Source organism: Cherax quadricarinatus, unplaced genomic scaffold (assembly GCF_038502225.1).
Source record: "Cherax quadricarinatus isolate ZL_2023a unplaced genomic scaffold, ASM3850222v1 Contig148, whole genome shotgun sequence".
NCBI classification, from domain to species: Eukaryota; Metazoa; Arthropoda; class Malacostraca; order Decapoda; family Parastacidae; genus Cherax; species Cherax quadricarinatus.
Window position 1 is genome coordinate 198,987 of NW_027195174.1, and position 16,014 is coordinate 215,000.

Here is a 16,014-nt window from a genome sequence, read left to right on the forward strand (position 1 = left end):
TCCATATCTCCACCTCTATATCTCCACCTCTTTACCTATCTCTCCCTGTCTATCCATCGAGATCTCTCATATACAGTGGAACCTCGGCTTACGAATTTAATCCGTTCCATGACGTTGTTTGTATCCCAATTTGTTCGCATGCCGAGTCAATTTTCCTCAGTTAAATTAACTGATATGTCATTAATCCGTTCCAACAGAATTCCTGTTCTCAGGAGGCACGACAAAATACACTTCAATATGATGCTAATATCAACGCTACAGCTTATTTATCTATCACAATTCATCTAATATGACAAACAATATAAATCACAGAAATCTGATATACACTCTAGAATGAATAAAATATGTCATTATGCCTAGTGGTGACGGCACTGGACAACAGTGGTTATGGGCATTCAAATTTCAAATTTATTTCTTCGCAAGTAGTACAATGGGTTGCAGTGCAAAGAGAGCCTCTATTATGCCTAGGCATTTTGGTCTGACTTAATTTAATGGCTTACTGACTACTTAACACTACAGAATTTTATCATAGTTGTACAATAGTTCTATTAATTTTAAGTGAATCTAATTTATACAAACCAAAGGACATACAGTATTCATGTATTCAAAAATGTTTTTTATGAAACATGATTCAAAACTAGTTTCCAGCAGTTTACAGTAATTTACAGTATGAGACTGCTACAATTTGGTGAAGGGCAATACTGCTTTTGGTAGGTATGTATACTTCTATGTGGTAATTTGTCAATATATGAACTTGGTCATCTGGTCTTTAAGTTTTAAGATTCAGGTAATTGGTAGATTTATTGATAATGTTAAACACTGAGTATCCTAGACTAAATAGTCTAGGGTGATTAAGTGGCTTTTGAGAAGTCTTAAATTGATTTTCACACCGGGTTACTTTAGTATTTTCTGGTAGTGAATTCCAAATTTTGGGGCTCTTTATGTGCATAGTTTATTTACACAGTGTGATATGGACACTGGGTACATGAAAAATAGATGTGTCTTGTGTTATGGTTGTGTGTCTTGTTAAGGTTGGTGAGAAGTCTGAGTGGAGGGTTTATGTCTGTGTGTATTGTTCTACGTATGTAGCAGGCACATGAATAAGTATGCATGTTCTTAATGGTGAGCAGATTTAGACTTTTAAATATTGGTGGGGTATGCTGGCAGGAGTGGGAATTTATCATCATTCTGACTGCTGCCTTTTGCTGGGCTATTAGTGTGGTCTTAGGTGATTTAATGCTGTTGATCCCCATGCACGAATTCCATATGTAAGATAAAAGTAGATGAGCGAATGATACAGTGCCAGGAGAGCTGATTGTGGAACATAGTATTGTATCTATGATAGTATGCCTACAGTCTTAAAGATTTTCTTGGTGATTTGTTGTATATGTGTCTGGAACTTGAGGCTACTGTGAAGGTGGATTCCTAGGAATTTTCCTTCCGCTAGTTTTGTGACGAGTGATCCGTTTAGCGTTATGTTAAGTGGAACATTTGCAGCTTTGTTTTCAAACTGAATGAAGCGGGTTTTGTCTTCCCATGCTTCCTCTTTAGAGGTGTTATTATAAGAGAAAACAGAGTTTATGAGGCTAACTGCATTAGATCACTACTTTCATAAGGAAAACATAGTTTAGAAATAAACTGGTATACATATTATTTTTATTTTTTATTATTATCACACTGGCCGATTCCCACCAAGGCAGGGTGGCCCGAAAAAGAAAAACTTTCACCATCATTCACTCCATCACTGTCTTGCCAGAAGGGTGCTTTACACTACAGTTTTTAAACTGCAACATTAACACCCCTCCTTCAGAGTGCAGGCACTGTACTTCCTATCTCCAGGACTCAAGTCCGGCCTGCCGGTTTCCCTGAATCCCTTCATAAATGTTACTTTGCTCACACTCCAACAGCATGTCAAGCATTAAAAACCATTTGTCTCCATTCACTCCTATCAAACACGCTCACGCATGCCTGCTGAAAGCCCAAGCCCCTCGCGCACAAAACCTCCTTTACCCCCTCCCTCCAACCTTTCCTAGGCCGACCCCTACCCCGCCTTCCTTCCACTACAGACTGATACACTCTTGAAGTCACTCTGTTTTGCTCCATTCTCTCTACATGTCCGAACCACCTCAACAACCCTTCCTCAGCCCTCTGGACAACAGTTTTGGTAATCCCGCACCTCCTCCTAACTTCCAAACTACAAATTCTCTGCATTATATTCACACCACACATTGCCCTCAGACATGACATCTCCACTGCCTCCAGCCTTCTCCTCGCTGCAACATTCATCACCCATGCTTCACACCCATATAAGAGTGTTGGTAAAACTATACTCTCATACATTCCCCTCTTTGCCTCCAAGGACAAAGTTCTTTGTCTCCACAGACTCCTAAGTGCACCACTCACCCTTTTCACCTCATCTTTCATAGACCCATCCACTCCCAAATATCTGAATACATTCACCTCCTCCATACTCTCTCCCTCCAATCTGATATCCAATCTTTCATCACCTAATCTTTTTATCCTCATTACCTTACTCTTTCCTGTATTCACTTTTAATTTTCTTCTTTTGCACACCCTACCAAATTCATCCACCAATCTCTGCAGGTTCTCCTCAATCTCCCAAGAGCACAGTATCATCAGCAAAGAGCAACTGTGACAACTCCCACTTTATGTGTGATTCTTTATCTTTTAACTCCATGCCTCTTGCCAAGACCCTCGCATTCACTTCTCTTACAACCCCATCTATAAATATATTAAACAACCACGGTGACATCACACATCCTTGTCTAAGGCCTACTTTTACTGGGAAATAATTTCCCTCTTTCCTACATACTCTAACTTGAGCCTCACTATCCTCGTAAAAACTCTTCACTGCTTTCAGTAACCTACCTCCTACACCATACACCTGCAACATCTGCCACATTGCCCCCCTATCCACCCTGTCATACGCCTTTTCCAAATCCATAAATGCCACAAAGACCTCTTTAGCCTTATCTAAATACTGTTCACTTATATGTTTCACTGTAAACACCTGGTCCACACACCCCCTACCTTTCCTAAAGCCTCCTTGTTCATCTGCTATCCTATTCTCCGTCTTACTCTTAATTCTTTCAATATTATTTTATTATTATTATATGTATATTATACGTATCATTAGTAGTACATAAGTATTATAATAATTATTATTATTATTAATTTAGGGGACTGGAGCACAGATCCAATTCCCTAGACCAAGAGCCCCTCACCAAGGAACCTCCCTTGAGGGGGAAGTTCACATCCTGAAATTTCATTCATATCCAGGAGCAAAAAATCAACTGAGCAACTGTTCGTATCCTGAAAAATTTGCATGGTGGGGCATTCGTAAGCCAAGGTTTCACGTACATGTATACAGTGGACCCTCGACTAACGCTATTAATCCGTTCCTGAGAGCTCATCGTTAGTCAAAATAATCGTTAGTCAAGTTAATTTTCCCCATAAGAAATAATGAAAATCAAATTAATCCGTGCAAGACACCCAAAAGTATTGAAAAAAAAAAATTTTAACACATGAAATATTAATTTTAATACACACAAACTGAAGAAGACATGCACAGTTACATGACACTTTTTGGTCCAAACCGGCAGCCTCACCATGCCTTATCACACTATGTATGCCACTACGATTCTTAAATCTCTCAAACCAACCTTTGCTGGCCTTAAATTCACTCACATCACCACTAGTTGCTGGCATTTTTCTAATTAAATCGTCATGCAACTTCCTAGCCTTTTCACATATGATCGCTTGAGAGATGCTATCTCCTGCTATCTGTTTTTCATTTATCCATACCAATAACAGTCTCTCAATATCTATCACTTCCGATCTCAGTTTCGAAAACATAGTTGCACCTTTGGCAAGAACAGCTTCCTTGATTGCCGTTTTCTTGGCCACAATAGTAGCGATGGTTGATTGGGGTTTTGTGTACAGCCTGGCCAGCTCGGAGACATGCACTCCACTTTCATACTTAGCAATGATCTCTTTCTTCATATCCATAGTAATTCTCACCCTTTTTGCTGGAGGGTTGGCACTAGAAGCTTTCTTGGGGCCCATGGTGACTTATTTTACAGGTGCAATCACTAAAAAGGCTGTGATAATATGAAATGTTCCGATTGTATGCTTGGAAGCGACCGCGGTGGCTGGCTGGCTTGTAAACACTGGCCAGAAGTGGACGCGTCTCAGACGGAACGAATAGTGCTGGTCGAGTTTTTTAGCGCTAATCGAGGCAAAATTTTTGCGATAAAATGTATCGCTAGTCAGATTTATCGTTAATCGATGCCATCGCTGGTCGAGGGTCCACTGTATACAGTTTTTCAACACACTGGCTGTCTCCCAATGAGTGAGGGTGACCCAAAACAAGAAATTTTCACCATCATCCATACATATCACTGTCTTTGCAGAGGCACTCAGATACTGTGTGATCATTCGTACTGCAGTTTTTTGCCGAGTTATTACTGGATTAACCCTTAGTGTCTGTCCCATAGTTCTACGGCTTTGAAGCTGTGAAGCCCGGGTCCAAGTTGTTGCACTGCATCATGGGATCATCTCGCTCAGATAAGCTGTTAGCAATAAATTTGGGCCTAGATATGAGAGAATGAAACTATGTGGTAAGTATTTATTTATTATCACACCGGCCGATTCCCACCAAGGCAGGGTGGCCCGCAAAAGAAAAACTTTCACCATCATTCACTCCATCACTGTCTTGCCAGAAGGGTGCTTTACACTACAGTTTTTAAACTGCAACATTAACACCCCTCCTTCAGAGTGCAGGCACTGTACTTCCCATCTCCAGGACTCAAGTCCGGCCTGCCGGTTTCCCTGAATCCCTTCATAAATGTTACTTTGCTCACACTCCAACAGCACGTCAAGTATTAAAAACCATTTGTCTCCATTCACTCCTATCAAACACGCTCACGCATGCCTGCTGGAAGTCCAAGCCCCTCGCACACAAAACCTCCTTTACCCCCTCCCTCCAACCCTTCCTAGGCCGACCCCTACCCCGCCTTCCTTCCACTACAGACTGATACACTCTTGAAGTCATTCTGTGGTAAGTGTGCACCATATTTAATTTTATTTTTATTTATTTTATTTATTTTATTTCTTTGCAAACAGTACATTGAGATTTACAACAGTGGGTTGCAATGCAAAGAGAGCCTCTATTATGCCTAGGCATTATGGGCCAACTTAACATTATTGGCATACAGACTACTTAACACTAAGGAGTATATCATAGTTGTACAGTAGGATAGTAATTATTTCACACTTGAACAATAGATTATTAATTATAAGTGAATTAAATTTGTACAAGACAAAGGATATATTCATATAGTCTAAAATGCTTTTTGTGAAAACAATGGTTCAATTATATTCCTGTCAACAATGGATAAAAGGTTCAAAGTGATTGTTGAAGTTATGATGTGGGAGTACATAGGTGAGTAAGTGTGTACTGAGTATTTAGCGTTTAGTCTAGGGTGATTAAGTGGGTTTTGAGAAGAGTCAAACTGGTTTTCAGACTGGGTTACTTTAATATCTTCTGGTAATGAATTCCATATTTTAGGGCCCTTTATGTGCGTAGTTCTTACACATTGTGATATGGACACGAGGTATATCAAAAAGAGATCTGTGTCTTGTGTTGTAGTCATGTGGTCCTGCAGCAGGCAGTGTACGAGAAAAAAAACGTGACTGTTTTTTGGCATAAAACAGCGAATTTGCGGTGCATTTTCGTATAGTATTTATGGTTGTATTTTTGTTTCCTTGGTCTCATTTGATAGAATGGAGGATACATTACAGAAAGAGAGACGATTTTGAATGGTTTACTGAATAAAAGTAGTACCTTGAAATTGAGTTAAGAGTAGCGGAAATGTTTGATCTTTGCCAATGTTCAAGAGTAAATAAATCACATCATGCATCCCATACACATTAACTGGTGGGTCTAATCTGCATTCACAAATGCACTGATAATATTTATACAATTATTATAATATTGCATAACAGTAAATCTTCTATTTTTTGGTGTGAATAAAAATTCTTTATCTGAATAAAAATCTAGGTAGATTTCATCTGTAAAGCCTGGAAACATAACTAATAAACAGAGGAAACATTATTTTAGTGCCAGGAATGCCTGCATTGTTTATTCTGGACCCTATTTTGAAATTTGAATATTCTGAACAGTGTAAAATTGGCCAAATTACCAATTTCCGATCACTTTATTGGGCAGTTGAAATAGCTGACTGGGCGATTGCTTGTGCTTAATAGATTAAATAGAACACATACTAGCGAAACAGCCAAGAATTTGGTCTGATGGAACAACATAATTGGCCAAAAATAGGATTCAAAGTGGACAAAATCACTGATGTGCACATATCGCCGACACAGCAAAACCCGTGAGACCATAATTTCAACAATTTTCCAAAAAATTTCGTGCTTTTTTTTTTTATGTTCACCCTGCCTCGGTGGGAGATGGCCGACTTGTTAAAAAAAAAAAATAATAGATTCTCTACTATTCCATAAGAAAAAATAACATAACATTATTTTGAAAACTCTTAGACCCTGTGGGGTTAATGTGTTCCTCAGATGTGCTCGGTATTATACTCGCTCCAAGATCCTTTTCCATGAGCGAGCTTTGCAGTCTTTGGCCCCCTAGATTGTACTCCGTCTGGTGTCTTCTTTGCCCTTCCCCAATCTTCATGACTTTGCACTTGGTGGGGTTGAACACCAGGAGCCAACTGCTGGACCAGGCCTGCAGCCCATCCAGCTCCCCTTGTAGGGTTAAGACTACAAATATTTTAAGGTAAGTAATCAGTGTACTATGTGTGTATTTTACTTTTTATTGTTTTTAATGCCTAGTTCTATTGCTAACTTAATATATGTTGGTGTAAACTTGTTATCTGGAATTTATGTGCATTGATAAGTGGAAAAACGTCATTCTCTTTTCCAGCAGTAGCCTGGAAGCTAACCTGCCATATTTTAGTTATTAAGCCCCATCTATACTGTTTTTCATATTGATGTTTCTTATCAATAGATCTTAGAATGCTGTTAGTAAGCCAAGGACAACCTAGCCATTTGTTATACAGTCTATGTATTTTGTTTAGAAATATGTCTATCCATTGATCGATACCATTGGCATTGGAAAATTCTGTAGGCCAGTCAAATAAACTTAGCGCTGCTGTGAAGCTACTGACTGATGCCTCATCATGGAGTCAAAAAGAGATCTTGCTATATTCCACTGGTTGCTTAGAAATGTTTGTTAGGAGGAAGGCTGGGTAGTGGTCACTAGTGCTGTCTGATTATTCCTGATTTAAGAGGAGCTAGTATATTTGTCCATATATGGTCAATTATGGTTGTATGTACTCATCTCAGATAACCTTGTTCGTTTTGTTATAGCTGGTATGAGCAGTGAACCGTTCATGCTGTTAATGAAATCAGTTACTAGTTGGTCATCTACTAGGCCCAGGTTAATGTTGAAGTCTCCAGCTAGTGGTAAGTGGTGCTTGTTCATTTCTTTATTTGTTATTAGTGTTTTTAGGTATGAGGCATCCTGTATGTAGCAGCAACTGTAATGCATGTTTTAAGATTATTTAACAGAGAAGTTGGCAAATATATTCATCACTGTAGCACATGGTTTTACAACATACTAGTTCATTAGATGGCAATACCTCCCCCAGTTTGGTCTGGCCTGCAGTGTGGATTGGTGTGTATCCTGTCTAATGTGTCTTGCTTAACCCAGGTTTCAGTAAGAATAATACAGAAGGTTATCTCTAATTAATCTAGGAGTGCCAGGTCGTCATCATCACAGTGCTTACTTGGGGATCTAATATTGCAATTAAAAACTGTTATATTCCTGGTATTACTGAGAACTGTACTGATTTATACTGCTGTGTAGCAAAGACAGTTGCTTTCAGTTGAATGATGGTTGGGGTTTAGACACTAGTGATTAGATCTGGGTCAGTGACAGCATTCAGCATTTAGGTTAATAATGATGAAGTGGGATTGTAATCAGTTAACTGGTAGGTAGCCCGGTGGCCTGGTGGCTAAGGCTCCCACTTCACACACGGAGGGCCCGGGTTCGATTCCCGGCGGGTGGAAACATTTCAACATGTTTCCTTACACCTGTTGTCCTGTTCGCCTAGCAGCAAATAGGTACCTGGGTGTTACTCGACTGGTGTGGGTCGCATCCTGAGGGACAAGATTGAGGACCCCAATAGAAATAAGTTAGACAGTCCTCGATGACGCACTGATTTTCTTGGGTTATCCTGGGTGGCTAACCCTCCGGGGTTAAAAATCCGAACGAAATCTTATCTTAACATTAACAAGAGCACAGCTCTACAAGTGTAACAACAACCATAACATTAACAAGAACACAACTCTACTAGTGTAACAACCATAAGTTGCCATATAGCACACTTACACTGAGAGCAGCATCACTAACACTGTACTTACACTGAGAGCATCACTAACACTGTACTTACACTGAGAGCAGCATCACTAACACTGTACTTACACTGAGAGCATCACTAACACTGTACTTACACTGAGAGCAGCATCACTAACACTGTACTTACACTGAGAGCAGCATCACTAACACTGTACTTACACTGAGAGCAGCATCACTAACACTGTACTTACACTGAGAGCAGCATCACTAACACTGTACTTACACTGAGAGCAGCATCACTAACACTGTACTTACACTGAGGGCAGCATCACTAACACTGTACTTACACTGAGAGCAGCATCACTAACACTGTACTTACGCTGAGAGCAGCATCACTAACACTATACAGGTCAGCCATCACTAATCTGGCAATCAGTAATCCGGTTCTATCAATAATCAGGCACCAATTTCAGTAAGAATAATTTAAAATTTCATCATTATACTGACTCAGAAATTGTGCAGATGGTTGTAAATCGACAGCAGCAAGCCAGTAGAGGAGAAAGCAGTGATGGAAATGAGGAAGATATAGCAGAAAGTCTCTATCGATAGGTTAATTAAGTTTATTCTAACCTAACCACTCTGTATTCTGGCAAACTCACTAATCTGACACACCACAGGTCCCAATGATGCTGGATTAGTGATGGCCAACCTGTACTTAACCTCAGACCAGCATCACTAACACTGTACTTATCCTGAGAGCAGCATCACTAACACTGTACTTACCCTGAAAGCAGCATCCCTACACTGTACTTAACCTCAGACCAGCATCACTAACACTGTACTTACCCCTGAAAGCAGCATCACTAACACTGTACTTACCCTGAGAGCAGCATCACTAATACTGTACTTATACTGAGGGCAGCATCATTAGACTGTACTTACAATGAGAGCATCACTAACACTGTGCTTACACTGAGGGCAGCATGACTAACACTTGTACTAACACTGAGGGCATCATCATTACACTGTACTTACCCTGAGAACAGCATCACTAACACTGTGCACACTACGTGTGCCACTAACCAAAATCTTCACCACTTCCCTTGAAACTGGGCAACTACCTGAAGTATGGAAGAAGGCAAATGTAGTCCCCATCTTTAACCCTTAAACTGTCCAAACGTAGATCTATGTTTTTTCAACATTTGAAAGTATGTAGAAAATGTAGATCTTCTTTTCTCTTTTTACATTTGAAAACGTGTAAAAAAACTTTGATTACTTTTTTTTTTGTTATATTTGAAAATATGTAAAAAAAAAGTAGATCTACTTTTGGAGTACTACGCATGTGAACTTAGATCTGCTTGGACAGTTTAAGGGTTAAGAAAGGAGACAGAAATGAAGCACTAAATTATAGACCAGTGTCACTGACGTGTATAGTATGCAAAGTCATGGAGAAGATTATCAGGAGGAGAGTGGTGGAGCACCTGGAACGGAACAAGATTATAAACAACAGCCAGCACGGATTCATGGAAGGCAAATCCTGTGTCACAAACCTACTAGAGTTGACATGACTCACGAAATCGTAATGACACGATTGCAAACAAACCATACCACAGACGGGGATAGAACCCGCGATCAGAGAGTCTCAAAACTCCAGACCGTCGCGTTAGCCACTGGACCAGCTAGCCACAATAAGATCCGTCCAACTAGGTATATTTCTACACCCTAGGAAGGTTAGCATAGGCACCACTGTGACCACAAATGCAAGTTTTTACAGACGAATCTCTAGCTAGCGTGGCCGTGATGAACTCTAACTCAAGTCCCCTCAAAGCCGTCAACATGACTCGCGAAGGTCTGGAGTTTTGAGACTCTCTGAGCACGGGTTCTATCCCCATCCATGGTATGGTTTGTTTGCAATCGTGTCATTACGATTTCGTGAATCATGTTGACAGCTTTGAGGGGACTTGAGCTAGAGTTCATCATGGCCATGCTAGCTGGAGATTCATATGTAAAAACTTGCATTTGTGGTCATGGTGGTGCCTATGCTAACCTTCCTATGGTGTAGAAATATACCTAGTTAGACGAATCTTATTGTGGCTAGCTGGTCCAGTGGCTAACGCGACGGTCTGGAGTTTTGAGACACTCTGATAGCGGGTTCTATCCCCGTCCGTGGTATGGCTTTTTTTCTACTAGAGTTTTATGACAAGGTAACTGAAGTAAGAAATGAGAGGGAGGGGTGGGTTGATTGCATTTTTTTGAACTGCAAGAAGGCCTTCGACACAGTTCCTCACAAGAGATTAGTACAGAAGCTAGAGGAACAGGCACATATAACAGAAAGGGCACTGCAATGGATCAGAGAATACCTAACAGGGCGGCAACAGCGAGTCATGGTCCGTGATGAGGTATCACAGTGGGCGCCGGTGACGAGCGGGGTCCCACAGGGGTCAGTCCTGGGACCAGTGCTATTCTTTGTATATGTGAATGACATGACGGAAGGGATAGACTCAGAAGTGTCCCTGTTTGCAAATGATGTGAAGTTAATGAGGAGAATTAAATCAGATGCAGATCAGACACGTCTACAAAGAGACCTGGACAGGCTGGATGTGTGGTCCTGCAACTGACTCCTAGAATTTAACCCCGCCAAATGCAAAGTCATGAAGATAGGAGAAGGGCAAAGAAGACTGCAGACAGGGTATAGGCTAGGAGGCCAAAGACTGCAAATCTCACTCAAGGAGAAAGACCTAGGAGTATAATACTGAGTACATCGCCAGAAGCACACATTAACCAGATAACTGTTGAGGCATATTGGTGCCTGGCAAACCTGAGAATAGCGTTCCAGTACCTCAGTAAGGAATCGTTCAAGTCTTAATACACTGTGTACATCAGGCCCATACTGGAGTACGCAGCACCAGTTTGGAACCCACATCTGGTCAAACACATCAAGTAATTAGAGAAAGTGCAAAGGTTTGCAACAAGGCTGGTTCCAGAGCTAAGGAAAATGTCCCATGAAGAAAGGTGGACAGAGACAGGATGTTCCAGAGATGGGAGACAGAAACAAGGGATAACAATTGGAAGCTAAAGACTCAGATGAGTCAAAGGGATGTTAGGAAATATTTCTTCAGCCACAGAGTTGTTAGGAATTGGAGTAGTCTGGCAAGCAATGTAGTGCAGGCAGCAACTACACACAGTTTTAAGACAAGGTATGATAAAGCTCATGCAGCAGGGAGAGGCAGAACCCAGTAGTGGTCAGTGAAGAGGCAAGGCCAGGAGCTGATTCTCGACCCCTGCAAAGGCAATTAGGTGAGTACTGTACGTACACTGAGAGCAGCATCACTAACACTGTACTTACCCTGAGAGCAGCATGAGTAACACTGTACGTACACTGAGAGCAGCATCACTAACACTGTACTTACCCTGAGAGCAGCATGAGTAACACTGTACTTACACTGAGAGCAGCATCACTAACACTGTACTTACCCTGAGAGCAGCATCACTAACACTGTACTTACCCTGAGACCAGCATCACTAACAAGGTACTTTCCATGACAGCAGCATCACTAACACTGTACTTACCCTGAGAGCAGCATGAGTAACACTGTACTTACACTGAGAGCAGCATCACTAACACTGTACTTACCCTGAGACCAGCATCACTAACACTGTACTTACCCTGAGACCAGCATCACTAACACTGTACTTACCCTGAGACCAGCATCACTAACACTGTACTTATCCTGAGAGCACCATGAGTAACACTACTTACACTGAGAGCAGCATCACTAACACTGTACTTACACTGAGGGCATAACTAACACTGTACTTACACTGAGAGCAGCATCACTACACTGTACTTACCATGAGAGTGGCATCACTAATACTGTACTTACACTGAGGGGAGCATCACTAACACTGTACTTACACTGAGAGCAGCATCACTAACACTGTACTTACACTGAGAGCAGCATCACTAACACTATATTTACACTGAGTGGCATCACTAACACTGTTCATACACTGAGAGTAGCATCATTAACACTGTACTTACCCTGAGAGCAGCATCCCTAACAGACTGTGCTGGAGCTTGTAGTGTGTCCAGCAGGACAGATATTTCTTCAGGTGTAGCAGTATCACAGCCGATCTCGCCAGAGCCACAACGACACACCTCTTGCAACACAGCGCAGGCATTCTGCTGTGTACGACCTGAGCTGTTACCTGAAGAATACACCACACATAACCTTAAATTATTTCCAATTACACTGAAAACCAGTCAACTGGCAATACTGGCTAGAGAAGTTACAGGACCTTACTACTCTATTAATTGCCTAGTTCAGTCAACCAATAGCATCAGAGTTGCCCCCCCCCCAGTCAGGGTGATGTGTTGTACCACCTTGGCTGTGGGACAGACACTGGGACAGACACTCACACAAACTAGTCATATTCACTCATACTCTCTTCTCTATTCTGAGGTGAATAACTAACTGCTATGAGTGGCTCTTTGCTCCCTGTCTTATTGTTATACTGCTGAATTAACTCTGTAAATATTGCACATATCTTGGTGAAGGGAATATATGGGAAAAGAATTAAAAATTCCCTTGTGTTTGCCTTTGCCTTTGATTGCTAGGGTTGATCCCTGTCTTAAGACTTCAATTAAGCCAGGTACAACAAGCCATGGAATTGCAAAATTGCATTTCGTAACAGATACAACACAGTCATATCTTGTAATACTTAACAGTTTGTTTTTCAATTGAAATTGGTCTTTAAATATCAAACATTTAATATGTCAACTGTTCGTTATACAGTAAGTTAATAAAATGTTAACCTCCCAAACTACTGAGAACCATTTTGACAAAGAGACTTTTGCAGAGACTTTTATTACAATGTCTGGTCAAGGACTGCATTTTAGTTAGACACTACTGATATATCTAGTCATAATCATTCCTCATACAGTGGTACACTGAGTTTCTTATACAGTGGTACACTCTAGGGCTCACTCCAGAGTTCACTCCAGGGTATCTCACAGACCGTGAGTTGCAGTGAGCCTCGGACCACCGCTTGAGACACTGTGCTCCATAAATTATATTTAAGTTAAACACGACGAGAAAATGCCTATTTACACGTTTCTTATACAGTGGTACACTGAGTTTCAGCCACCTCCCAACTCAAGCAATTATGTACATGTATTGTTGTACTTGCTTTTGTAAGTGTATTTTTGGGGGTCTGAAATGGACTAATCTAATTTACATCATTCTTTACAGGAACAAATTAGTTCAGTAACGGCACTCGAGCAGCCTTCTGGAACGAATTATGGCCGAAACTCGGGATTCCACTGTACAGTGGTCCCTCAGTTATCGTCCTTAACCCTTTGACTGTCGAAAGGCCCAATCCAGAAGTGTCTCCTGGTGTCGCAAAATATTCAAAAAAAAAAAAAAATTATTTTTTCTTATGAAAATGTTAAGAATATTTTTCTGATTGTTTTAGTCCCCCCAAAAAAATTTTTCCCATCAGTACTTACCCAGATATAGAGGCATGAAGTTTGCAGAAAATGAGCCGCGTATGGCAACAGCGGCCACTGCCGCTCACCCGGTAAACTTTAGTTTACTTGTATTTGAAGGTTTGTTGTTTTTTTCACTATTTTATTTTTTCACATAACTTATGTGGCCTATGAGACCAAAGTATGGTGCAATGTACATATATACACTCGTTGTATACAACACAATAAGCACACAAACATAATTATCAATATATTGTTTACAAAACTTGTTTACAAAAACAAACAATACAAAAAACTGTTTATTACTATTGTTCTATAATATATATACCAATATACAGTCACTGAACATACTCCTACAAGTTCTGCAGCTTGTGGAACTCTGTGAAACATGGTGTCATACACATTGGTGTTTTACACTCTCACACATAAAACATGGTGTCATACACAGTGGTGTTTTACACTCTTACACATAAAACATGGTGTCATACACAGTGTTGTTTTACACTTCTCACACATGAAACATGGTGTCATACACAGTGGTGTTTTACACTCCTCACACATAAAACATGGTGTCATACACAGTGGTGTTTTACACTCTCACACATAAAACATGGTGTCATACACAGTGGTGTTTTACACTCCTCACACATAAAACATGGTGTCATACACAGTGGTGTTTTACACTCTTACACATAAAACATGGTGTCATACACAGTGTTGTTTTACACTTCTCACACATGAAACATGGTGTCATACACAGTGGTGTTTTACACTCCTCACACATAAAACATGGTGTCATACACAGTGGTGTTTTACACTCCTCACACATAAAACATGGTGTCATATGCAGTGCTGTTTTACACTCCTCACACATAAAACATGGTGTCATACACAATGGTGTTTTACACTCTCACACATAAAACATGGTGTCATACACAATGGTGTTTTACACTCTCACACATAAAACATGGTGTCATACACAATGGTGTTTTACACTCTCACACATAAAACATGGTGTCATACACAGTGGTGTTTTACACTCCTCACACATAAAACATGGTGTCATACACAGTGGTGTTTTACACTCCTCACACATAAAACATGGTGTCATACACAGTGGTGTTTTACACTCACACATAAAACATGGTGTCATACACAGTGGTGTTTTACACTCTCACACATAAAACATGGTGTCATACACAGTGGTGTTTTACACTCTCACACATAAAACATGTTGTCATACACAGTGGTGTTTTACACTCTTACACATAAAACATGGTGTCATACACAATGGTGTTTTACACTCTTACACATAAAATCAGTGTGTGCATTTTTGTGGAAGTTTTTTTATGTGCAAAGACAAAACACCTCGTCTGAGCAGTTTTCTTCAAAGTATTAGCAGGCAGTTGTGTTATGTAGTTATCCTAGGTAAATGGTCGTGTGTCATCATTCCTTCCTTCCTAATTTCCTTCATTCCTTTCCTACCTGGAGGCTACCTGGAGGGCATTCCACCTCTCTTCCTACATTCCTTCATCTGCCCTTCCTTATTTTTTCCTTCCTTTCATCTAGTCCTTCCTTCATTCCTGCCTTCCCTTCTTGCTTCTGGTTTCTATAATATATATACACATATATAGTCACTAGATACTTTCATAAAACTGCTATTATCACCATTCAGCAAGCTTGTCTTGGGTGGGAGTGTGTGGCTTATAATTGTTTTGAGTCAGGAGTCGCCAGCTGTCAAAATGACATATTGTCTCATTACTCACTCCCCCTCCCGCCTGTCAAAACAATGGGGTCGGATGCTGCTTCCCCCTCCATTCTATCTAATTATCTTTCTCCCTCATTCTATCTCTTTCAATCTGTCTCTCTCTTTCTCTCTGTCTGTCTATCTCTGTCTCACAGGTACACATAAATACAAGTATACATAGTGTAAATTACCTAGGATAACCCAAAAAATCCAGACAAAGTGCTATACTCTGCTTGAAGATGCGAGTAAACGTGATGATGACACAGACTTGTGGATCTCTCTGAGACAGAGCTAGACGGATAGACAGGGAGCTTGGCAGACAGACAAATAGACAGACAGACAAATGTTTGTTCGTCGTCGTCGTCGTCGTCT

The 16,014-nt window shown here is 40.6% G+C and overlaps 1 protein-coding gene across 1 annotated transcript in view; it reads right to left on the reverse strand.

Moving 5' to 3' along the window:
- Positions 1-16,014, reverse strand: part of l(3)80Fj (lethal (3) 80Fj) — a gene marked incomplete at its 3' end in the record, with an annotated part of 271,490 nt that overhangs the window by 191,972 nt on the left and 63,504 nt on the right. The window contains 1 exon segment of the mRNA XM_070080109.1: positions 12,450-12,616. Within this exon segment, the coding sequence (XP_069936210.1) occupies positions 12,450-12,616 (167 nt within the window).